Source organism: Oryza sativa, chromosome 5 (genome assembly GCF_034140825.1).
Source record: "Oryza sativa Japonica Group chromosome 5, ASM3414082v1".
NCBI classification, from domain to species: domain Eukaryota; kingdom Viridiplantae; phylum Streptophyta; class Magnoliopsida; order Poales; family Poaceae; genus Oryza; species Oryza sativa.
The window spans coordinates 28,781,025-28,807,073 of record NC_089039.1 but is presented as its reverse complement, the minus strand read 5'-3'; the positions used below and the strand labels follow the sequence as shown (position 1 = coordinate 28,807,073).

The 26,049-nt window shown below is 44.3% G+C and overlaps 4 protein-coding genes and 1 non-coding gene across 5 annotated transcripts; 2 read left to right on the top strand and 3 right to left on the bottom strand.

Annotated features, from left to right (window-relative positions):
- The first annotated feature begins 259 nt into the window (after window positions 1-259).
- LOC4339682 (malate dehydrogenase, mitochondrial) lies at window positions 260-4,060 on the top strand. Its single transcript, XM_015783979.3, has 7 exons — window positions 260-548; window positions 637-810; window positions 1,369-1,537; window positions 1,660-1,721; window positions 2,065-2,189; window positions 3,062-3,179; window positions 3,667-4,060. Exons 1-7 carry the CDS (start codon window positions 315-317, stop codon window positions 3,805-3,807), a joined length of 1,023 nt encoding a protein of 340 aa, XP_015639465.1. The 5' UTR covers window positions 260-314; the 3' UTR covers window positions 3,808-4,060.
- A 4,871-nt stretch (window positions 4,061-8,931) lies between these two features.
- Window positions 8,932-9,753, bottom strand: LOC4339681 (histone H2B.9). The gene has a single exon (NM_001420888.1). The coding sequence runs from the start codon at window positions 9,695-9,697 to the stop codon at window positions 9,239-9,241; it is 459 nt and encodes a 152-aa protein (NP_001407817.1). The 5' UTR covers window positions 9,698-9,753; the 3' UTR covers window positions 8,932-9,238.
- Window positions 9,754-15,180: 5,427 nt separating this feature from the next.
- LOC112939156 (small nucleolar RNA Z247) lies at window positions 15,181-15,319 on the bottom strand. Its single transcript, XR_003242697.1, has one exon. It is a non-coding gene; the product is annotated as a small nucleolar RNA Z247 (small nucleolar RNA).
- Window positions 15,320-18,463: 3,144 nt separating this feature from the next.
- LOC4339680 (phospholipase A1-II 7-like) lies at window positions 18,464-22,798 on the top strand. The gene is made up of 2 exons (NM_001420887.1): window positions 18,464-19,162; window positions 21,971-22,798. Exons 1-2 carry the CDS (start codon window positions 18,548-18,550, stop codon window positions 22,577-22,579), a joined length of 1,224 nt encoding a protein of 407 aa, NP_001407816.1. The 5' UTR covers window positions 18,464-18,547; the 3' UTR covers window positions 22,580-22,798.
- LOC4339679 (phospholipase A1-II 6) lies at window positions 22,648-24,192 on the bottom strand. The gene is made up of 2 exons (NM_001420886.1): window positions 23,552-24,192; window positions 22,648-23,477 (listed from the first exon to the last, which is right to left on the bottom strand). Exons 1-2 carry the CDS (start codon window positions 24,152-24,154, stop codon window positions 22,845-22,847), a joined length of 1,236 nt encoding a protein of 411 aa, NP_001407815.1. The 5' UTR covers window positions 24,155-24,192; the 3' UTR covers window positions 22,648-22,844.
- Window positions 24,193-26,049: the final 1,857 nt, after the last annotated feature.

The window sequence follows — 26,049 nt, the reverse complement described above, 5'->3', positions numbered from 1 at the left end:
AAGGCACAAGCCAAATCCATCGTTGGTGCAGGCGGCAGGTCCAGCCAGTGTAGTGCGCGTCACTACGAACTCTAGTGCGCAAGTGGCCTCGGCCAGATAACCACACAGTCACAGCAACAGAAAAAAAAAATCGCCTCGGCGCGGCGGGCGGAGACGTCGATACCCCCGACGAATCCTCTCTCTCTCTCTCTCTCTCTAGATCCCATCCACCCCTTCCACCTCTCCTCTATTAAATCCGCCGCTCTCACTCCCACCCACCGCCGCGACACACACACGCACACCTGAGCCGAAGCACGCACGAATCCAACGCCGAGATGAGGCCGTCGCTGCTGAGATACGCCGCGCAGGCGCTCCGCCGCCGCGACTACTCCTCCGCCGCCGCGGCCGCTGAGCGGAAGGTGGCCATCCTCGGGGCGGCGGGCGGGATCGGCCAGCCGCTCGCGCTCCTCATGAAGCTCAACCCGCTCGTCTCGTCCCTCTCCCTCTACGATATCGCCGGAACCCCCGGCGTCGCCGCCGATGTCTCCCACATCAACTCGCCGGCGCTGGTACGTCTCCACCCACCCGCCTGCATCCCTCTCCTGGCTGGATCTAGCCGTGTGACGATGCTGGGTTTTGGATTCTGCTCCTCCGCAGGTGAAAGGCTTCGTCGGGGAGGAGCAGCTCGGGGAGGCGTTGGAGGGTTCGGACGTCGTAATCATCCCGGCCGGTGTGCCGAGGAAGCCCGGCATGACCAGGGACGACCTCTTCAACATCAACGCCGGCATTGTTAAGGGCCTCTGCACTGCCATCTCCAAGTACTGCCCCAACGTAAGCACCCTAACTTTGATTTACACTGTAGAGTTTAGATATGCAGTGAGGTTCATGGATCTGGTTGTGAAGCATGCTGATTGCGCTGGTCACGGCTTGGGGATTGCACTTCATTGCCCATCGTGTAGATCTAGCGTTTATTTGTGGTCTCGGATCGTACACTGACATAAAACTGATGATGGAGACTAAAATAGCTGGTTGCCCCCAAAATTCAGTGAGAATTTAATAGTGACAAGGACTTGATGGGAATAGAAATGGACGTTTTGCCCAAATTCATTGAGATTTAATACTATAGGAAGGTGAGGTGCTAGTTGCCTGCCTCAATGTTGTGTGGTGTCGCTCGAGGCTGCCTCAATGTTGTGTGGTGTCTCACTCGAGGAGGCTCGCTCTCACCAGGCCTTGTTTTGCTCCATTTAATCGCATACCGCCGAGAACGAATGGGATGTTAGATTGTGTTCTGTGCATGTCTACTCCAATATATCAGCTGACCATTATGAAGTTTATTGTGCTCACTATATATGAATACAATTGTTAATCTTTTGATTGTATGCTTTTTAGGCTCTTGTCAATATGATCAGCAACCCTGTCAACTCGACTGTCCCCATCGCAGCGGAGGTGTTCAAGAAGGCTGGTACTTACGATGAGAAGAAACTGTTTGGTGTGACCACGCTTGATGTTGTGCGCGCTAAAACTTTCTATGCTGGAAAGGCTAATGTGCCAGTTACTGGTATGACCTTGATCTTTTACTCATAATTTTAGGGGACATTGACATTAAATATAGCTGTGGATTTTATGATAAAATTTTATCTCCGCTTTTCTAATCTTTGTGATTGCTGTGATCTTCTGCAGAAGTGAATGTCCCTGTGGTTGGTGGCCATGCTGGTATTACTATCCTGCCACTGTTCTCGCAGGTATCATAGCTTACGATCTTGTTTTTTGCAATTTCCTTCCGTGGTTACCCACTTTGAGCTCAATATACATATACAGAGTGTAAATACTCGATGATGATGATGATAGAACCTCATAGAATAGGTGTTGGAATCCTGCATGTTTTAAGCTTGCTGTATAAACATGCATTTTTTATTCAATGAAGAGGTTGTGCTTTGTGGATTGGAGTCAATACAGAATGGTTATCTTCATTTGACAATCACGAAAACAATATGCAATTGATGTCATGGAATTTTTTCAAAAAATCAAAGTGCATTTATGGCGTGTGGCCTACCTCCTAACGGAGTAATTTTTTGTGTGATGTAGGCAACCCCTGCAAGTAATGCATTGTCGCATGAGGACATTAAGGCTCTGACCAAGAGGACACAAGATGGTGGGACGGAAGTTGTTGAAGCAAAGGCTGGAAAGGGTTCTGCAACATTGTCTATGGCGTAAGTCTTCATATCAACCTTAACCAACTATATCCTTAGTTTACTAGTTAGTCTGTCAATATTAGTATGCTACTATGCCTATTTGTGATATTCTTGATAAAACATCAGGAAAAAGTTCTCATAATTTGCAACCAACCGATCCCTTGGATGTTCTTGCCATCCTTTAGATATGCATGCCTCAAAGTACATTGCCTCTAGGTTCAACATATTGGCTTCAGAGTACATATATGCTTGGTTCTGTCCATTGGATGTTAGCTGGTTATATATTTTCCTTTAAAAGTCCTGTCCACTTGCTTCCAGACTGTTGCGGAGTTGTTTTTTCTATTCTTTATAGATCCTACTCCATCTATGAGATGTTAGTTGGTATATATTTGCCTATTGCACTATTGCCCGCTGGCTTTAAAAAAAAACAGTAGCAACATATCAGCAAAATTCAGTTCTAACTTCTTGCTGTTCCCATGCCCATTTGATTTTCATTGCAGCAAAGCTTTACTGTCATAATTGGATATATTTAGGTTGCAATGCTGCCAATAATAGATGGAAACCAAAATTTTTCTATCCCATGATTATACATTTTTATAAACAGTTGGCATATCTGAGCTTGTTTTCAGTTCTTGTATGCAATGCAATTGTACAAACTAATTTATCCAAATGAATTTCCCCTTCAGCCTTATAACTCTCTGTTATTGCTTTCATGTGAGCACACATGCATTCAAATTTTGGAAACATATTTGTGCTCATTTGGCTCATTGTGCTGGAGTACTATCTGGAACTGGAATGAATAGGCCACTTGGATCCATGTAGATAAACTGTGATTTTATGGCTTTGCAAGTTTGTATACTTCGCCCTGACATACTTCTCCTTTTCCCTAGATATGCTGGTGCGGTATTTGCAGATGCGTGCTTGAAGGGGCTTAATGGAGTTCCTGATGTTGTAGAGTGCTCTTTTGTGCAATCAACAGTAACAGAGCTGCCATTCTTCGCCTCAAAGGTGTTTTTCTTGCTTCTTTATGGCATTGTTATGTTGCTACCAGATTTCTATCGCTAGATCTTCACAGCTCTTGCTTTTTCTTTCTTTTCCCACACTATTATTTCCGTAAACAGGTTATGGATGCAACATACAATGTGTTATAGACAGTTCTACTATATGTCTTCTCACATTTATTGACTGAAGTATTGAACTATTGCAGCTTGTGTTCATTTGTTAATAGCAGCTGTTCTATGGTCATAGTTTGAAGATTTGAATGGAATAGTTTGTAGTAGCAATATATATGTTTACCACCAGGGACTAAGCTTTTACAATATTTGTTGTGTTCCGCTGCCTTTTCAGTTAGTTGCAAGTTGCAACAGATCATCTCTTATCTTTGGTTGGATCAAAATAGCTTTTAAGACACCTTTTTATTTAAATGTGCTGTTCTATCGTTGTACTGTTGTCTTGGCTGTGGTTTGAACACTGTTTCGTTACTTGTATCCTTCAGGTAAGGCTTGGCAAGAACGGAGTGGAGGAAGTACTTGGGCTGGGCCAGCTTTCCGAGTTTGAGAAGGAGGGTCTGGAGAACCTGAAGGGTGAGCTCAAGTCTTCGATTGAGAAGGGCATCAAGTTTGCTCACGCGAACTAGGCAACCTATGCAGATTCTAACAATTCAAATGTGAACTAGAGGGGGGGTCCCTCGAATTTTTGGTTTGACTGTTGTTCTGCCCCGATCTGCTGGGGCACCGAGATGTTGTGCTCCAGAATAAAATCTTGCGGCTTGATGCCAACCTGAACTCAAAACTTGTACCTGAAACAGCGACTCCGGTGCTATTTTTCACCTTGTACCTGAAACTGCGTACAGTGAACCCAAATCATGACCCGAGTGTCGGTCTTCAGTTTGTTGGGCGATTAGAACACTTGTGTTGGACGTCGCACTGCAAACACTAAACACAGCAGTGGATGGGATTGCATGACTGACCTGACTTTGCTGTTCTAGCAGAAATCGAAGTTTGTTAAGGTTCTCTTGGAAGTGTAGGCTGTCGAGTCGTTAAAGACGCGCTAGTGTGGAGCATCAGGCACTTGGCTGTAGTTCCCAACTCTCTCTCTCTCTCTCTCTTCCCTCTCCCCTTTTGTTTTTCACGCACATGTTTTTTAAAACGATATATTTTTTTCGAAAGCTTATATATGAATGTTGCTTTAAAAAATTATATTAATCCATTTAAAAAAATAGTTAATATTTAATTAATCACACGCTAATGGACCGTTCGGTTTTCCGTGGGAGTCGCACAGTACCATCAGGCGAGCACAGTGCTCTTCAGCGCATGATCTCGGCGAGTTTCCGTGGCGCACAACTGCAAAACAGCACAAGACCACCACTTCCTTGTCTCGTTCACCGTTACAAGGTTGCAGGCTTGCATCTCCCGTAGAGACCTGAAGGACAGTGCTACAAATCGAGCGGTCCGCTGCTGTGTGTATGGCACGCATCAAGAATTGTGATGCACGTTGTCAACAAGCAGCTTTATGCAGCTGTACTTTGTCATCCTAGTACCAGTATTGATGTTCAAGAGCACTCACGGCTCACGGGTATTTGATCCTTCATCGCTGCTACTAGTACATACTACATGACTGTATGCATATGCTCAATGCTTCCACTCAAAAGAAAAAACAAAAAATGCATATGCTCAATGCAACTAAATGATATCAAACGGATCAGTTTCCCATAACATGCACAGTACTCCTACAAAATCTTGGTTTGCCAGTGCTTGAACAAATAACCCATTCAAACAGTCTATCTTCTTTTAAATAGACCGCTAACGGCACATTTATTTTCCCTAGAACTCATAAATTCGCCATTCATTTTTTTTCTACTGCTTATCAGTGTAACTCAAACCGATCAGAGCCAAATAGCACGCTTGGACACTTGATAATCATGGCTTATCCGATAATCACGAAGAAATTGGATTCAAGAGATGGATAATTAGCTATCCATGGTCAAAATTTCTCAAGAGCAGAAGCACATCCGCAAAAGGTACTGCTGAGGATCTGCGTCCGACAGGTTGGGTTCCAGGTGTGAACAATGGATGTTTCTATATACTTCCTCCATTTCACAATGTAAGTCATTCTATCATTTCTACATTCTATATAGATTCATTAACATTAATATAAATGTGGAAAATGCTAGAATAACTTACATTGTGAAACGGAGGGAGTAATTCATTTCAAACCTTGTTACAAACAGCATACTCACCTTAGAATGTTTAGAGGAAAGATCATTATATTAATAATGACCCGGCTTTTTGAAGAAAGCCCAGAACAGAGTCTTGATACAGAAAAGTAAAGGACACATGCGAACACCTCACTTGCTTTCTGGAAACAGACTCCAGGCAAGCTACCAAATGACAAGGCGCTAAACTCCTACAGCAAAATATCCAACAACTACTTAACAGGTTACATAAAACACCCTAGTCATAAGAGACACATTTAAAAGATCTTCAGGTAATTGAATATCAGGTTTCCAGGACCTCATCCTCCCTCGCATATCCTCAATCCACGCCTTCAATACACCCTTCATTTCCTCAATTTGTAAAAGACTCCATTTCTGCAGAAACATCAACACATTATGAATTAAGTGGAACGGAGAATTGATAACAACCCCTTCAAACACAAATTTGTTCCTGGCTAACCAAATTGCCTAACAGCAAGCAGCTAAAACAACCCACCAGAAACCCCCCTTTTTTCCTTTTCCTTCTTTAATAAAAAGAAAGAAATCCGAGAACGAAATTGGAGACATCTCCCACCCAGCTATTTCCCTAATGGCACACCATAAAAATCTTGCTAAAGGACATCTAAACATAGTATGTTCTGTGTCCTCCTCTAGACCACACATTTTACAATTAATCTCCCCTTTCCATTTTTTCTTTTTCAACTGAGCAGCACAAGGGATCTTCCCTTTCATGGCCATGAATAAGAAGTGTTTGATCTTTAAAGGAATTTTAGCTTTCCACAAGCCCTGTGCCCTGGTATCTATCACCCCTCCAAAAGTTAAAGCTTTGTACAAAGATTTTGAAGAGTATCCGTTCTTCTCATCCAGAGCCCATTTCAATTCATCCCACCCTTCTTTGATTTCCACTCCCTCTAACAAACTTTTTAGTTCTACCCAATTATCCCAGGAAACTCCCTCCAAATTCCTCCTAAAGGTTAGGCACCACTCTCCTTCTTGCCAAATCTCCCTTACAGTACCACCTTGTTGCTCATTTATCTTATACAAATCCTCAAAATACACCCTCAGAGACACTTGTAGTAACCAAACATCATCCCAAAAACTGGTTCTCCTCCCATTATTCACCGCTCTCTTTGTGTATAGCTGACAGAATTTTTTAGCAATCTGCAAACCTTTCCAAAACTGAGACATATTCCCTTTTTGTTCCCTAAAGAAACTCTCTCCTTTCAGGTATTTTTTGTGAAGCAGCTCAGTACACAAATCATGAGGTTCCTTTTCTAACTTGAAAATCCACTTTGCCAGTAAACTCACATTCATTTTCCTTGTTTCCAAAAAAACCTAAGCCTCCATAATCTTTAGGTCTACTCATAGCCCCCCAGCTTAACATATGATACTTCTTCTTTTTCTTCTGTATCCCCTGCCAATAAAATCTTCCTCTGACTGAATCCATTTTCTTATGCACCCCTTCCGGCAGTTTATAAAATCCCATGGCATACAAAGGTATAGAGGACAAGCAGGAGTTTATTAAGATCTCTTTCCCACCATAAGAAACATAGCCCCCAATCCAAGTTCCCAGTCTCTTTTCCATTTTTTGTCCTAAAAAGAAAAGATCTTTGTTCCCAATCTTCTCAGTACTTATAGGAAGACCTAGGTACACAATGGGCATATTCCCTCTTTCACAGTTCAGAATGTCAGCAAACTGTTGAAGATCCCCATCCTCCAATCCCACTCCAAATACTTCGCTTTTCTGGTAGTTTATTTTCATCCCCGACATCTCTTCAAAGCAGAACAACAAGAACTTCAGAGTTATGATGTTTTGTTTGCATGGTTTCACAAATAGAATCGTGTCGTCTGCATATTGCAGGTGAGTGATACCCCCTTCAATCAGATTAGGAGATAAACCCACGAGAACCCCAGCTTTCTTGGCTGACTCAAGAATCAGATCTAATGCATCACCAACTAAGTTAAAGAGGATTGGTGATAACGGATCTCCTTGTCTCAGACCTCTATATGTTCTAAAAAACTCCCCTTGTTCTCCATTAATGTTGATTGCCACTTTACCACCTTCAACAGCATTTCTCACCCACCCAATAAATTTTTCTCCAAAATTTTTCTTCCTCATGACTTCAAACAAAAAAGGCCATTGCACTCTATCGTAGGCTTTCTCGAAATCTATCTTAAAGATAATACCCCTCTCTTTCTTAGTGTCGAGTTCATGTAACACTTCATGCAGAATTACCACCCCCTCCAAAATTGATACAACATACTCACCTTAGGGCAGTAGCAGTGCGGTGAGCCTGGGAGAGGAACCCAAATGTCCACGTATGAAAGAAACTCAATAAAAGTGGTTGAAGCTCCCCTCTCCACAGTGCACGCGCATGTAACCCAACCCCAATTTTTTTCAGGCTGGCCCCACCACGGAATCGCTTTTCAGTTCGCATCCTTCCCCCTCTCTCTCTCTCCCGATGGTTTTGTGCATGCTCAGTCCTTTTTGCAGACATTTTTGCAGGCTTTTTTGATGAGGAACTCGTTGCTCACCAAGGAACCGAGCAACCATGCGGAAGAACTCTGGCCCACACCCTCTCTCCTCCACGCCATCAACCATCCTCCATGGAGCTGTGAAGTAACTCGCCAGCTCACTACACTGTGAAGAGCCTTATAGTGATCTAAGGTCCAATGGGAAACAGCATAAAAACATATGCAAATACCAATGTATTCTGCAGGTCTTACCTCAATCTAATTCTGGAAATTTCTCTTTTACAGTATCAGCAGTTGTGACTGGAGAAGGCAATGAACGAGTTACTGAGCCCAGCACATACTCCCTCCGTTTCGAAATGTTTGACACCGTTGACTTTTTAACACATCTTTGACCGTTCATCTTATTCAAAAACTTTTGTGAAATATGTAAAATTATATGCCTACATAAAAATATATTTAACAATGAATCAAATGATAGGAAAAGAATTAATAATTACTTAAATTTTTTGAATAAGACGAACAGTCAATCATGTGGTAAAAAGTCAACGGCGTCAAACATTTCAAAACGGAGGGAGTATATATTGTCTCCAGCCACCTACATAGGTCAGCATGTAATATCGTAGTTAGAGAGCATTTTGCTGTTTGGAGGAACAATATAGAAAAATTCAGGAAGTCTACAACAATTAAAGAAAATAAGTAGTACTCCAATTAGATTACAAAAAATGTTGCACATGCTATTCCTTATCCTATATTTTAGCTAGCATCGATGTGTTCCATATATATGAACAGCAAACTTTGAAGGTGTGCCATTTCTGTACTGATAGTTTGAATTACAGATTCTTCACTTGACATATCATCTCCAGCTTCTCTCTAAGCTGAAAAATAAAAGCTTCTGGATATTCTAGCAATCTGGCAAAGTTGTCACCTACACAAAGAGAACAATGACTGATGGACCTTAGATCACCACAAACCTAATCCCATGTTACCTTGCAGAGGGTTTATCAGTCTAGAATTCACTACAGGATAAAAAAAATCAACTCCCCATAACATTACAAAGAGTAACTGCAGAGGTTAGCGAAGATCCACCTATTCAGTGAAATTCAGACAAGCACATATCGATAGAGGCACGATGAACAAGACCAGACGAACAAATAACATATGCAACGAGGAAACAAACCAAGAACAGACAAAGGCAAGCTGATTAAAGTAGCATAACTACTATTTCTCCATAATAACAATGATAGTGTTCCTTATCCACCAAGATAGTCAATAGCCAGGGTAAATACACCACAGTACCAAACTATCCAAATCTGCAAACTACCACAACTACAACTAGCATTAGCAGCGACAAGACGAGACAGGAGGACAGAGGAAAAGCCTAAGCGGAGGTGAACTTGGTGACGGCCTTGGTGCCCTCGGAGACGGCGTGCTTGGCGAGCTCGCCGGGGAGGACGAGGCGGACGGAGGTCTGGATCTCGCGGGAGGTGATGGTGGGCTTCTTGTTGTAGCGGGCGAGCTTGGCGGCCTCGGCGGCGAGCTTCTCGAAGATGTCGTTGATGAAGGAGTTCATGATGGACATGGCCTTGGAGGAGATGCCGATGTCGGGGTGGACCTGCTTGAGAACCTTGAAGATGTAGATCTTGTAGGTCTCCACGCTCTTCTTCCCCTTCTTCCTCCCGGCCTTCTTCCCCTCGCCGGCGCCGCCCTTCTCGCCCTTCCCCGCGGGGAGCCGCTTCTCCGCCTTGGGCTTCTTCCCCGCCGCCGGGGCCTTCTCCGCCGCGGGCTCCTCCTCCGCGGGCTTCTTCGCCGCCGGCTTCTTCTCCGCCTTGGGCGCCATGGATGGCTGCTTCTCTCTTCTTGGATTTCGCTGGGTGTGTGAGCTTGATTTGTGATGTGGGGAAGACGAAGGGGACGAGTTTATTATATAGTACTAGCAGGCTAGAGGTGGGCGCTGATTGGTGGAGACGCTTACCACGCGGATCGGTGACGTGGAGCGACGTGGGACGTCCGGTGCTGTTTCGGTAGACGGTCGCGATGAGTTCCCGTGCGGATCGGTGACGTGGCAAAAATTTGTAGGCGGGAGAGGGGATACTGTGATTGGTTTTCTGGCGCGGGATGGTGCTTTTCTGGTTGGTGGGGCCTTTCAATCAGTTTTTGGGCTTTTTGGCACGGAGCCCACTACTATCCATTTAAAGGCCCATTTATCATTTAAAAGCATTTTCTAGGTAATTTAGCAAGGATTTGGTCAAAATTTGAATTTGAATTGCCTAGATGCATTTCCCAAGATTCGGATTGTTTCAAAATGTGTGGTTTTTCGTATATTAAAATTGGTGTACACATACATAGCAAGACAGTTACCATGGCATCAACCGAAAACCGTGTGAATTTCATCTTCGACCTTTAGAATTTAGAATTTTGAAGTTTTTAAATCTCACGACAACAGCTCGAGTGAAAATCATAGGCATGTCGGATGTCATCATCTTCTACGCTGTTGCTTGGAGAGCATCCGCTGTAAACAATTTTCATACAGTGATACTAGTGCCATCCAAGAAAATTATTCAAGTTATTCCTAGCAGAACATTTCCTCCCACGTTCTTTCTCCTTGCCTCTTGCATGTTCCATGATATTGGTAGAAGTACTGAGGACTATGTAGCCTGTAGCCAGACAAGTTTGTCCTATTGCATTTCTTTAAATGTGTACCCACTGAAATGTGGGTCCAATTGGTGTTTCTATTTTCTCTTCTAGTGTTACGTAGTTGTATCGTAGGCGTCACACAGGATGAAGACCGAGTTAACAAGCATATAGGCACCAGTCGAGACCATTCTTAATATTGTCGAGGGCTCGATTTACAGTGGTTCTAGTAGTTGGAAGACACTTTCGCATCTTGTTTGCGATTGAGGAACACAGATGAAACGCTACCTAGGTAGCGTTTGAATCTCATGAAAATGAAGATGAAGATAAAGATTGAGTGTTTCACATAAAACAAGATGGTAATAACGTGTGATTAATTAAGTTTTAATTATTACAAACTTAAAAATGGATTATTCTTATATTTTAGAACAACTTTCATATAGAAAGTTTTCGCACGAAATACACCGTTTAACAGTTTAACTGTAGATTTTCTCACTAGTACGAAAAGGCATATATAAATCAGGCATAGTGAGAGCCCAATGTGCACTAGTCAATCTGATCAGTACCAGACATAATAGTGTATCGTCAAAGATTACCAAGACAAAAATAATCTTTTTATTTTTCACAAGCCTCGCTCCATGGCTCGGGAGACATATTGTCTTGCCAAGACATCCGGCCATGCCTGCCCAAGCTCAATTAATATATCACAACTCAAAGTGCCCAACTAAGCAGCTCTCTCAAGACCTGGTCATTGATGCTTCGGAATGCTTCGAAATGTGATCCAGGATAATTCTTTTAACCTATCATCTTTAGGAGGAGTTGAAAGGAAACAGAGGTGCAGGAAGCGGTGTCATCACCGATCTTGGTGCGCCCGCGTATATTTATATGGTTGCCAATAGCCGGCAACATGGCTTTACAGGATCATAACAACCTTGGCTAATATCTCTCTAACTAATCCTGATTACAATCATTATCTATCAGCTAAGATAAGATCGATATGGCCAGGTTGTTATGCTTACACATGATTATATCTAATACTCCCCCTCAATCACAACCTACCTACATTGAGATTGTACTTAAAATTTTCAAGTTGTCTTGCCGATAACGCCTTTGTAAATCCATCGGCCACTTGATCACCTGTAGGAATAAACTCCACTTCAAGTAATTTTCGTTGCATTCTTTCACGTACAAAATGATAGTCAACCTCAATATGCTTAGTTCTAGCATGAAAGACAGGGTTAGATGATAAATATTTAGCACCAAGATTATCACACCACAGTCGAGCCATTGGAGGACTTGGCACACTGAGTTCCTCTAACAGAGTTTGTATCCACATGATTTCTGCTGTAGCATTAGCCAAGGCCTTGTATTCTGATTCAGTACTAGACCTTGGCACAGTAGCTTGTTTCTTTGCATTCCAAGAAACCAAATTATCCCCTAGAAATACTGCAAAACCTCCTGTAGATCTTCTATCATCTATATTTCCTGCCCAGTCTGCATCTGAATATCCACTAACAAGCATAGACTTTGACTTACTAATCTTTAAACCAAGTTTAGTACATTGTTTTAAATACCTTAATATTCTCTTCATAGCAGCCCAATGAACTATAGTAGGAGCATGTAGAAACTGACATACCTTATTTACTGGAAAGTAAATGTCTGGTCTAGTCAGAGTTAAGTACTGGAGTGCTCCTACTACACTTCTGTAATTAGATGCATCATTGGGACCTAATAAATCTCCTTCATGCAAAGTGAGTTTCTCACTAGTTGACAAAGGTGTACTAACAGGTTTACAATCAGTCATACCAACTCGTCTTAGTAGATCAGTAACATATTTTTCCTGGGTTAGAACAATGCCACTAGATGCCTTGTTTACCTCTATGCCAAGAAAGTAGTGTAAGTCACCTAGATCCTTTAAGGCAAAATCCTTTTGTAGGTCCTTTAGCAGAGCTGGAACTGCATCCTGTCTCGAGCTAGCAACAATTATGTCATCAACATAAACAAGCACAAAAATTATTAGACCCCCTTTATTATAAAAGAATAGAGAAGTATCTGCCTTGGATCCTTGGAATCCAAGGTGTTGAAGCTTCTGACTTAACTTAGCATACCATGCTCTAGGTGCCTGTTTTAAACCATAGAGAGCTTTGTCAAGCTTACACACATAGTCAGGATGGACCTTATCTTCATACCCAGGTGGTTGTTTCATGTATACCTCTTCTTCAAGAATACCATGAAGGAAGGCATTTTGCACATCTAGTTGTCTTAGAGTCCAACCTCTAGACACAGCAATTGATAGAATAATTCTGATTGTGGCTGCCTTGACAACAGGACTAAAGGTATCCTCATAATCTATCCCATACCTTTGTTTAAAACCTTTAGCAACTAGCCTAGCTTTATATCTGTCAAGGCTACCATCTTGTTTTCTTTTAATCTTATAGACCCATTTATAATCTATAATATTTCTTCCCTTTTGAGGAGGAACTAAATGCCATGTTTTATTATGCAATAAAGCTGTGAACTTTGCATCCATAGCATGTTTCCAATTTGTGTCATGCAAAGCATCATGTAAATCCCTAGGTTCTCCGGTGGTAGTAAGACAGCCATACTTAACAGTACGATCGGTATAAATTTTCTCTTTGCGAATACCTTTTTGAAGATGTGTGACAGGACGGCTCGCTTCTCCCTCGGGCGTAGAGGATCTCAGCGCCTGCTGGTGTTGTTGCGGATTGGGAAGTGTGGCTTCTGGTGCCGTGGCGACGGACGATTGGCTGGCAGGAGAAGCCGACGCACTGATGCTGCTCTCATGTGTCGAACTGTCATTCAAATTGGGGTTGGCGGTCATGTCACCTGCTGCATCGTCTGCTGGATCAGCGTTGGAGATCGTGCCTGTGTCGCTGCCACCGGAATCAGCTGCATCATCACGAGTGCTGGCGAGATTTTCTTCTGTATTTTCCACGGGATTTTCTGCAGCAACCATATTAGCAGGAGCAGTAGGGTAATAGTTCACATGATCATTCAGCTGAACATCCCCAGGGTTAAGCATATCGGCAGGAAGAAGATTAACTTCTTTACGAAGATTGGTTCCAGCATTTGGATTTAGTTCGGCAAAAGGAAAAACAGACTCATCAAAGACAACATCACGGGAGATATAAATGCGTCCAGTAGATGAATCTAAGCACCGAAAGCCTTTATGAAGAGGACTGTACCCAAGGAAAGTGCATCTCTTAGAACGGAAATGCATCTTATGAGAGTTATATGGCCTAAGATCTGGCCAGCAGGCACACCCAAAGGTTCTAAGGGCTTGATAATCAGGAGTTTGTTTAAACAAACATTCAAGAGGAGAGGAATAACCAAGAACCTTGGTGGGCATGCGATTAATCAAATAAACACCAGATTGATAGGCCTCATCCCAGAATTTTAGTGGTAGAGAAGCATGGGCTAAAAGAGAAAGACCAACTTCAACGATGTGTCGATGTTTGCGTTCAGCTGAGCCATTTTGTTGATGGGTGTGTGGACATGAAACATGGTGTGTGATGCCTATTTTATTAAAGAAGGTATTCAATTTTTGATACTCGCCTCCCCAGTCGGTTTGCATGGATATGATTTTTCTATTAAACATACGCTCAACAAGGCACTGAAACTCTTGAAACTTCTGAAAAACTTCAGACTTATACTTGAGAAAATAGATCCACGTAAACCTACTGAAAGCATCAATAAAACTTACATAGTACTTCTTTCCACCCCCAGCAACAGGAGCGGGACCCCAAACATCTGAATAAATCAACTCAAGAGGATTGCTAAAAACGCTAGACGACTTGGGAAAGGGTAGCTGATGGCTTTTCCCTTTTTGACAAGAATCACAAACTAACAATTTATTGGACTCTGCTGAAACTGGTAGATCATGATTATGGACTACTTTCTCTACTATAGCATAGGAGGGATGACCAAAGCGGCAATGTCATCGCTCAAGGGACGGTGTGGTGGCTGCTAGTGCTTCCTTGTCTTGTTGAGTCGAAAGCGATGAAGATGGAAGCGGGAACAGCCGGCCATGACAGCGTCCTCTAAGAAGCATCTCCTTCATGGCCTGATCTTTGAGAGAAAAATGTTTAGGGTACAGTTCAAAGTAGGCTGCATTGTCAACCATAAGACAATAGGCTGAAATCAAGTTTTTACTAGCATTGGGAACATATAGAATGTTTTTCAAGTGAAGGGAACGTGTTGGGGTGTTAACAACTGAATGACCTATGTGAGTGATTACCATACCTGCGCCGTTTGCAGTTTGCACTTGGTCCTGGCCCTTGTATTTGTCCCGGATGGTCAACTTCTCAAGTTCCCCGGTGACATGGTCCGTAGTGCCGGTGTCTACATACCAATTTGAATCTACTCCATAGGATGCTGTTGTGCCTGCATATTTCTCATCAGGAACAAAATCCTCATCATACCTGTACCAGCAATCAATCACGGTGTGCCCCCTTTTGTAACAAAGTTGGCACTTGGGGCGATAATCAACGCCATTGCCTCCTTGTCGCTGGTTGGAGTTGTTGCCGCGTCCTCTGCCGCGGCTGTTTCCTCCATGGCCGCGTTGCTGCTGCTGCGGCTGCTTATTGTTGCGGCCCCTTCCTGGATTGCCGCGGCCACGCCCTCTGTTGGCGAGATTGGCCGAGTGTTCCTGGCGCATCTTCATGCGCTGCTCAAAGCTGAGCAGCTGTGAGTAAGCCTCTCCTAGGCTTACATGCTCAGATTTGGACACTAGGGAGGAGATGATGGGCTCGAAATCTTCATCTAATCCCGCAATTATATACGAGATCAGGTCTTCTTCATCAACGGGCTTGCCGGAAGTCGCCAGCTCGTCGGCCAACACCCTCATCTTGCTGACATATTCAGCAATGCCGAGGTCGCCCTTCTTCGTGTTCGTCAGTGCGATCTTGGTGTTGATGGAGCGCGCCCTTGTGGCCGAAGAGAACATCCCTTCAATCGTGCTCCAGAGAGATGCAGCACTGCTGCATGTAGCCACCTGGGAGAGAACATCTCTACTCATAGTGGTTAGCAGATAACCTAGTACCTGCTGATCATTGGCGATCCATTCATCGACCGCCGGGTTGGAGACCTCAACCTCCTTCTCATTTTTCTTGATGATGATGGTCGCCGACGGCTTCTTTGTGGCGCCGGTGAGGTAGCTGTCGAGGCGTGCTCCTCGGATGACGGCGAGAACCTGAACCTTCCAGATCAGGTAGTTTCCCTTGCTCAACTTCTCCGTGACCGTGATTCCTCCGAGGGAACCTGAGGCCGAAGACTGGGACGAACTTGCCATTGATAGATTGGATTGAAAGGAGTTTGTGGTGCTCTGATACCATGAAAGGAAACAGAGGTGCAAGAAGCGGTGTCGTCACCGATCTTGGTGCGCCCGCGTATATTTATATGGTTGCCAATAGCCGGCAACATGGCTTTACAGGATCATAACAACCTTGGCTAATATCTCTCTAACTAATCCTGATTACAATCATTATCTATCAGCTAAGATAAGATCGATACGGCCAGGTTGTTATGCTTACACATGATTATATCTAATAGGAGTGATTCTTGAGATTAAACATGTAGTTTTGAGCTGTTTTCATTCCTTCTCTGTTAGCTACTCGCCCCGAAGTTGTAATAAGGTGGCGCATGAGCTTGCCGCGTATGGCTGTAATCTCCAGACCGTGTCTTCCTGGGCAGGCTGCCCTCCTAGTCTGTAACGGCTAGTATCCAGCGATTCTGCTGGTTTGGTAATATAAATATCTCGGTTTCTCAAAAAAAAAAGAGACCTGGTCGTTGAGACCCATTTAATATGCACGTAGATCGGTCAAGCTAGGGCACTTGCACTAGTGGGAACACGGAATAGCGCATGTTTGACGTGGAGCGGCATGTGCGACTTGGGTTCAGACATGTTAGTTGGGAGCGATGGAGCGCTAGATGCGGGGAAGGTGACATCAACACTTATCCCGTTGAAACGGAATCCCGTTGTCTAGCCGTTCTCTTACACTAATATGTACTATTCCGTCCAAAAAAAAGATAACTTCTAGCAATGAACCAAGACACACATGTGTCCAGGTGGGGGGGGGGGGGGTTAATCCTGATCCTGTCCAACGTTGGATGTGTGGTCGTTTTCAGTGGTCAGAAACAGTTGGAATGTGCTACTCTCTCTGTCTTTTATCCTTGTTACCCGTACTGGAATCAATAACTCCTCCTGAATAAGTAAAACCCCTATGATAATATCAACCTCTGTTGGATGCTTGATTCCATTGATATCAATATCTGTTGGAGCATTGATTTCGTTGATTTATTTATGCCCATGCTGCACGTACGCTTGAGAGCGATGGATAGGTAGTAAGCGATTTTCATTCGCCATTGAGAGGAAACGGACATTTATTTTTGCTGAGCCTGTCTATATATCTACAATACACAAGAAGAGAACATGAACAAGAAAATGGTCAGAATTTCGTGGCCACAAGCAACTAAAGCTTGCACGCAATCAAGTGACAAACTCACTGACCATGTACACACCAATGCTGGCCATGGCCAGTTGCCTAGTTGCTAGCTGGGATATGCCTCGAATTACCATCGGTTTTTGCCTCTTCTTACTGAAACCAGAGAACTGCAAAGTTAAGTTCATCAAGAAAGTAAATACTAATAAAAGGGGCACATGATTGCAACACTTGCCAACCACAAAATCAAAGTCAGGTTGCTACTAGCATCACAACCTATGAGCGACGACAAGAATCAAACCGATATATTCCTTGACCGAGAACAGCTAGTAGCCATCGACGACTCTATTTGCATTGGTTATTTACAAATTAAAATTCAGTGTGTATCCCCTGTTATGTTTATCCACGATGACAGTGGATCATAAACTGAAATAAACACAGTGCGATCTGGCAGAGGAACACGCGTAATTCTTAGCCAGTGTGGCAAACGAGTGCACGTAGGATATATCGCTTGTTAGATAGAAAGACCGCGTACGCACACGCCTAGCTAACACCGGCTGTGACGTTTGATCGGAGTCCAGCTCGTGCAAACCGGAGTACCGGACGCCAGACAAAGCCAAAAATGCATGATCAGTTTAATTAGTACGTTAATTTAGTAGTATCATGCACATGTATGTGTGGTTATGTACGACAGAGTTAAACTATATTTGATCGAAATCATGCATATATAAGAGTATATGTCCTGCACAGTGCATGCATGCACGCAGTTCTGTGACAAAATCTTATTTGGGCTTATATACTTCGTTCTCAAGTAACTAACAGTAATTATTTTCATCTTAGACTACTTAATATAAGTTTTTCCTATATACACGTTTTAACAATATAGCATAATTTCTAGCATTTGCAAATATTTTGCTGAACGATCAAAATGTGAAAATGGAAGTGTCCAATATCAGGTTTTTAAGTAAATTTCTTAGAGGCATGTAAATGTATATAGCCATATAAGTTACTCCCTCCATCCCTAAATATTTGACGCCATTGACTTTTTTAAACATGTTTAACTGTTCGTCTTATTAAAAAAAATTAAGTAATTATTAATTCTTTTCATATCATTTGATTCATTGTTAAATATACTTTTATGTATATATATAGTTTTACATATTTCACAAAAGTTTTTGAATATATTTAAAAAACTCAACAGCGTCAAATATTTAAGAACGGAGGGAGTAATAAGTTATAGTAGTTCAAGTTATATAAGGTATTTCCTCCGTTTCACAATGTAAGACTTTCTAACATTGTCCACTTTCATATAGATGCTAATGAATATCTATATAATAATGTCTAGATTCATTAGTATCTATATGAATATAGACAATGCTAGAAAATCTTATATCGTGAAACGGAGGTAGTATATCTAAAAAAAAATTATAGGAATACAAGGCCACGTCGATCAGCATCGACCACATCGAAACGACCTATATAAATACACACGCGCCAAAGCAGAAACGAACAAAGCACAAGATTTAGCTATCCTAGCAAGTCGCCAAAAAAAAAAAAACCAACGTAGCTGCAAGCAACAAAACACCAGCCGGGCCATGTCGTCGTCGCCGATGCTTGGAGGCATCGCCGACAGGTGGCGCGAGCTCCATGGGCAGGACTCGTGGAATGGCCTCCTCGACCCGCTCGACCTCGACCTCCGCTCCTCCATCCTCTCCTATGGCGAGCTCGTGCAGGCCACCTACGATTCCTTCAACCGGGAGAGGCGCTCGCCGCACGCCGGCGCGTGCGTGTATGGCCACGGCGACCTCCTCGCCGCGGCGGGCGCGTCCGCCGCCGGCAGCTACGCGGTGACCAAGTTCGTCTACGCCACGTCGGGGCTCCCCGTCCCGGAGGCATTCCTGCTGCTGCCGCTGCCGTCGCTGCTGCCGCCGGCGTGGTCGAGGGAGTCCAACTGGATGGGGTACGTCGCCGTGGCGACGGACGAGGGCGTCGCGGCGCTCGGGCGGCGCGACATCGTCGTGGCGTGGCGCGGCACGGTGGAGAGCCTGGAGTGGGTCAACGACTTCGACTTCACGCCGGTGCCCGCCGCGCCGGTGCTGGGCGCCGCCGCCGCCGCGAACCCGCGCGCCATCGTGCACCGGGGCTTCCTGTCCGTGTACACGTCCAGCAACAAGGACTCCAAGTACAACAAGGCCAGCGCCAGAGACCAGGTGAATTCCACTTCACTTTTCCAGTGATTATTTGACCTAAGCTATTAGCCTATTACTACCACAAGACGAAAGTCTCGAGACAATTAATAACACCTTTAATTTGCAAATTAATCATCCATGCATGTGTCTCTTTTGACGTTGGAAAGGTAGAGAATTCTATATGACCACGGTAACAATAAATTATAAATGTTCTTTTTGTGAATACTGCAGAGAATCCCACTCGAATACTGAATGCACCTTTCAGTTTGCTCCATGTTAACCGATTTTTTTATGAGAAAATCTAAAAAATACCATTAACAAACACCCAAATCCAATAAATATCATCGACGAGTGCAAGTTCTATAAAATGTCATCGTACAAGCGATTTTGTTCCATAAACATTATCGTTGTTAGGGTTCTATTGATCATGTGTCGTTAAATGCACTGTTCATCTTATATCACTTAACGGAAGACTAGTAACGAATTGAAACCTTGACATTGGTGGTATTTCTGAAACAAAATTGTTTGTACAATGGCATTTCATAGAACCTGTACTTGTCGATGATATTTCTTGAAATTAAGTGATTATCAATGGTATTTCTTGAATTTTTGTTTCTTCTTTTTTATTATCATTACTTTTGCATAGTTGCATTAATTCAAGCAGGAAATTGGGATATTGATTTATCTTTGCCTGGAAAATTGACATATTAGTTGAAAGAAGCACATTTTTAATTATTTGCGAAGTATTGCATAGGATGTTAAGGGTGGTCAGCTATGCAGGTAGATACATTTAAGTTGTTTCAAAGATAAGGTAGGTACATTCAACTCTGAAAAATCCTCCATACCAAAAATAGGGCCAAAATATAGGTTTTATAAAATTAATTAAAGAGAACGGTATTTTTGTTCAGCTATTATAATTCTACAAAGGGGTAGAAAGCAATAATGGAATAGCGTGACAGATTACGGATGATGTCAAATTAAGCTCATAATGAGCAGATTACCCAACTATGAACAAAATATTTTAAAAGATGCTGATACTCAAATTTTCATACCTTGAATATTACAACACGCCAATATATTTTGTCATGACCGGAAGGGGTAGTATGCTAGTTTCTTATAATAAAGTGTGGCTAGTAAATTAAAGCTGTTCAATTAGTTAACTTAATTAATACAAATAGCATTCATTTACAGATGCATGTGCAAATTATTTTTTGTTATCTCTGGTAGCGGGCTTCGTCATTATATTTTTCTAAGTATCATCATCTAGCTAATTAAGTAGGTATACACACATAACGTGTTAAACTATGTTGCTATAAAAAAAGTTTAAGTTATATAATATCGCTCGTCAATCTGAGCGCGCCTTCTTGCTGATTAATTTCTTCAATTATTCGATCTCTAATAATGTTCATTATTGTACCTGTCACAGCGACAGTCAGACTTGCATATATAGATATGTTGGATTAGATGCACCAAACTTGTGTTGTTGCCTTTGACTGAATTAATTGTAGCTATCCTATATTTGTTATGCTACTCGTCAGATTTATCTAAACTGTTCTCAAACAATGTCCTTATCGTTAGCATTTGACTTTGAAAGATTTGTTTTTTTGATACTGATATTTCCTATCTAATCACATTTTTCTAAGATAATGTCTAATCACATAAGACTAGTGCATGAAGTCGTGCATTCACGTGACTATCACTATATTTCGATTAGTGACGTAATATCTATTTCTGATATTATGTCACTAAAATATTTATTGTGAAAAATATATAAAATATATGTTTGTTTCAAGAATAAATGGCTTTATCATTTCTCTCAACCATGCAAACATTTATTTTTTTTCTATATTTCTTATGTGTGTTTTCTTTGCTCTATATCTCTCTCCCACATATCAAGGAGACACCGGAAAGCTCTAGAACACCATCTTTTATCCAATGGCTAAGATTTATTCTACCTGTTTTGTTTGCTTATTGATTTAACGGCTATTATCCATTAGATGATGTGGCACATTCTTGTTCTGTTTTGGGATTGTCTTTTCAAGAGTTAAAATGGCGTAATATCTAATTTCACTAAAAATATTATTGTGAAAAATATATAAAATATATGTTTGTTTCAAGAAGAAATGGCTTTATCATTTCTCTCAACCATGCAAACATTTATTTTTTTTTCTTTAGTTCTTATGTGTGTCTTATTTGCTCTATATCTCTCTCCCACATATCAAGGAGACAACGGAAAGCTCTAGAACATCATCTTTTATCCAATGACTAAGATTTATTTTACCTGTTTTGTTTGTTTATTGATTTAACGGCTATTATTCATTAGATGATGTGGCACATTCTTGTTCTGTTTTGGGATTGTCTTTTCAAGAGTTAAAATAAGACTTTGAAAGATTTATTTATGTGACACTGATATTGCCTATATAATCACAATTTAACATAATGCCCAACCAAATAAGATAATCACATATTTTTACATAATGTCTGATCACATAAGCTACCTTCAAGTTACTACTTGGGAGCCATCGTTTCTTTTATTCGTGGAATAAGCGGAATGGCAAATTTACAAACGAAAAGTGATTTATAAATAAAACTTTTATATAAGTGTTCTTAATTAATGATCTAAAAGCAAACGCTGAAAAATAAACTTCGATGAGAAAACCTCAAAATCAGCTCTAAATTTAATGTTGAAAATTCAAATTTTGGTTGATAAATATAAGCATAAGCGAAAAGATGAGGCCCCATGATTACACCGAAAAAAAAACCTCTCGATTAACCATGCGTCATGTCCAAAAAGAAAAAAAGATTAATTCTGCAAGAAAATGCTTGCAGGTTCTTGAGGAAGTGAGGAGGCTGATGGAGTTGTACAAGGACGAGGTGACGAGCATCACCGTCGTCGGGCACAGCCTGGGCGCGTCGCTGGCGACCCTGAACGCCGTCGACATCGTGGCCAACGGCGCCAACTGCCCGCCGGCGAGCTCGTCGTCGTCGCAGCCGCCGTGCCCGGTGACGGCGATCGTGTTCGCGAGCCCGCGCGTGGGCGACGGCTTCTTCAAGGCAGCGTTCGCGTCGTTCCCCGACCTGAGGGCGCTCCACGTCAAGAACGCCGGCGACGTGGTGCCCATGTACCCGCCGCTGGGCTACGTGGACGTGGCCGTGAAGCTGCGCATCAGCACCAGCCGGTCGCCGTACCTGCGGTCGCCGGGGACCATCGAGACGCTGCACAACCTCGAGTGCTACCTCCACGGCGTCGCCGGCGAGCAGGGCAGCGCCGGCGGGTTCAAGCTGGAGGTCGACCGCGACGTCGCGCTGGCGAACAAGGGCGTCGACGCGCTCAAGGACAAGTACCCCGTGCCGCCCCGGTGGTGGGTCTCCAAGAACAGGTGCATGGTCAAGGACGCCGATGGGCACTGGGCGCTCCACGATTTCGAGCAAATTTAAGCTCTCGATTTCGAAAAATTTGCAAAATGGATTACGTATAGAAGTGCTCGTTAATGGGCTTGACACGTCGAATAAATGGGATTTCCCCCTCATATCACATAATTCATTTGTAAATAAAACTCTGTCCAGTCAAATGCATGTGTTGATTTGGACATTGTTACAGATACAAAGGTATTGATTTGGACACGTTGAGATGTCCAGTAATTATTTCTTGATGCATATGCGAGTTCATGCTCATGCACATTGATACACTCCATCCAATCATTTACTCTGCACTATCCTCATCTTCCTCGCGGTCCATCAGAGTCCAGCGGCCATCGGCGCCTCTCACCATGCCCCTGTTCGACGGGATCCACCACCCGGCCGGCACGGCGTGCTCGTCGCGCAGCGCGCCGTAGGACTTGTTCGCCAGCGCCACGTCGCGCTCCACGGCGAGCTTGAACCGCCCGGCCTCGCCGCCGCGCGCGCCGGCCACGCCGTGCAGGTAGCACTCGAGGTTGTGCCACACCAGCTCGTTCCCGGGCCTCCTCAGGTACGGCGACTCGCCCGTGTCGATCGCCAGCTCTGTGCCCACGCCGTGGTACGGCGGCGCCGGCGGGTACCTGGGGACGACGTCGCGCGCGTTGCGGACGCGGAGGAGGCGGAGGCCGAGGCCACGCGCGCCGTCGAAGCGGCGCTTGAAGCCGTGCCCGCCGACGCGCGGGCTGGCGAACACGAACGCGGTGACCGGGCAGCCCGCCGCCGCTGCCGCGGCGCGGGGTGCCCTGTTGTACCCGTTCTCGACGATGTCGAACGCGTTCAGCGTCGCGAGTGCGGCGCCGAGGCTGTGTCCCGTCACCGTGATGCTCAGTTCCTCGTCCTGGTACATGCTCACCAGCTTCGCCACCTCGCTCAACACCTGCATGGCAACATCCATGTCGATCAGTGACAATGTGGTAGGTGACCTTGCCGTGCTACTCCGGCCATTACTACCTGATCTCGAGCACTGTCCTTGTTGTGGCTGGACTCAGAGTCCCTGGAGGTGTACATGGACAGCCACCCTCGATGCACCATGGCGTCGGAAGCTTTGTCCCGGAGGAGGCCCTTGGGTGGCACCATGACGAAGTCCATGTCCTTGATCCACTCCAGCGACTGCACCGTGCCGCGCCACGCGACGACGATGTCGCGGCGCCCGAGCGCAGCCTTCCCTTCGTCGGTGGCCACCGCGACGTACCCGATCCAGTTGCTCTCCCTGCACCTGCGCGCGCGCGACGCGGACCGGAGGATGAGCGGCTCCGGCACGGCGACGCACGACGTCGCGTACACGAACCTGGCGACGCGGTACGCCGCGGAGTGGCCCGGCAGCTGCGCCCGCTCGAAGAAGCGGCGCGCGGCGAACCTCGAGAGGCCCGCGTGCGGCGAGAGCTTCTCGTGGTTGAAGGCGTCGTACGTCGCCTGCGCCATCTCGCCGTAGCGGATGACGGTGCGGCGGAGGTCGAGGTCGAACGGGTCCAGGAGGCCGTCCCAGTCGCTCTCACCATGGAGCTCCCTCCACCTCCGCGCCGTGCCGTCACCAAGCCATTGCTGCGACGACATGACCGATCGACTAGCTAGGTCACAGCCACACAATTGACACTGGCACACTGCAACCTAGCAACCATTTATACAGCAGCGGCAATGGTTGACATGGTGCCAATCTTTCTCGAGCGTTCTTGCGCTCGTGGGAATAATGACGAACACTCACAGTGCATGCCAATGGCATGAGCATGACATGTCGATGATGTAGATGCATGATGACATGAGCAGATATGCTTCGTGTGTAACTGCATGCCCTAACTGGGAAAGAAGATCAAATGGTAGAAGAGATAGCAAGAAGCACGCCACAGTAACGCGAGGGTGGAGTGGAAAGCCATCGAAACGGCATGAACGTTTGACGTGTTCGAGCTCAGAAATTCAGTTACGGACATCATCGAACAGAATCCTTGCTTCGAGGCTCGCAGAGTTGCAGTGCAGATTCGCGTCGGCGGCGAGAGATTCGCGCCAATGGAGGAGATGGGTCTCAGTCGGCAAAGAAACGGCACGTCAGGAAGTGGGCCCATTAATGTGGGCCTTACTGGTGGGCCATAAATTTAGATCCAAAGTGTTGTGGGCCTAATTAGCTTGGCGGGGAATTTCGTGAACCATAAACGGGCCTAGGCCTGAAAATTCATTTGGGCTTTATTGGATCGCAACTACCATTCCAAAATAGGGACTCTAATCGGCCATCTACAAAGCCATCTGCTCAACATGAATTTCTGAATCCAAACTGATCCATCCAAAAACATTTCAGAACTCTTGAAAGCTGCAGCAAACTTTGATTAGGGCCAGCTAAAATAACCATGACATATGCAGCATTCATCCTGTAAGCACGCACTGTTGCAATTCATGAGCGATTTGGGGTTGCTTAAAGTGACGAACACGCCAGGATTAACTAGTTCCACCAACCTGGGGTCCGATCAATCGAATCTCTCATCCTCAACTCGAGCATGAAGACAAACGCTCAAGATATCCTCCCATGGCGATCGATAGTGCTCGATCCACCTAGCTATCTAGCAAATCCTTTGCGTCGATGCGAATACTTCCCTTGGCGACTAATTTGGTGGCGTTCATACCAAGCGTTCCCTACCCCAAAACGTGAGTGATCAAATCAATTGCGTTAGCCACTGAGCTTAGCTCTCGACTTTGCTTCTTCTATCGATGGCCTTTCTTACTGTTCATCCTTGCCGACACGTTGGTCACACGAGAAGCATCTTTCTCTTTGATGATCTGAAACTTTTCTCGTGATCTGTGACTCCCTGCAGATAGACAGGCATGTCATCAGCGATTGAGATGCTGTGAATCCTTGGACACGGTACGAATTGTTTGTTCACACAGGTTTCTTGAGTTCCTGTTTCAATATCACTGTCACTGAGCTTGGCTGTCATCAAGAGATCGACAAGTTTTCATGTGTGAGCTGCAGCCTGCAGAAGTGCAAGCATTGCACTGCAGAAGGCTTTGCATTCGTGCTCGTCTTCACTTGTTTGTGTCCGAGGCGAGAGAGATAGCAGCAGCAGGTGCGTGTGATGTGGAGTCAGCTTTTTTTCCGCAGGAGCATCAAAAGAATACGACATATGGTGAACGCCATCATTTTTTGTCCAAAAACACCAGGATTTTGCATCGATCGTGTGGGGGCAGGATGTGCTGCTGCTCATTTGGTCAGAATGCCGGAGGACAAATGCAGGCAGGACAGATACAGTTGCCCTTGATTTGGGAGTTCTAATCATCTCATTAACTACCATTGTTAAGATCACTGACGGCGTATTTATTATACTAGTACCTGCATTTTTTAATGGAACCATATGCGAGTGTCATTAAGAAGTTGGAGAATGGATAGCACTAGCAGTAGCAGCAGAGCAAGTCAGGGTTTGTGGACCTGATGATAGCATCTTGCTCCAGTGGACACGATTATTGAG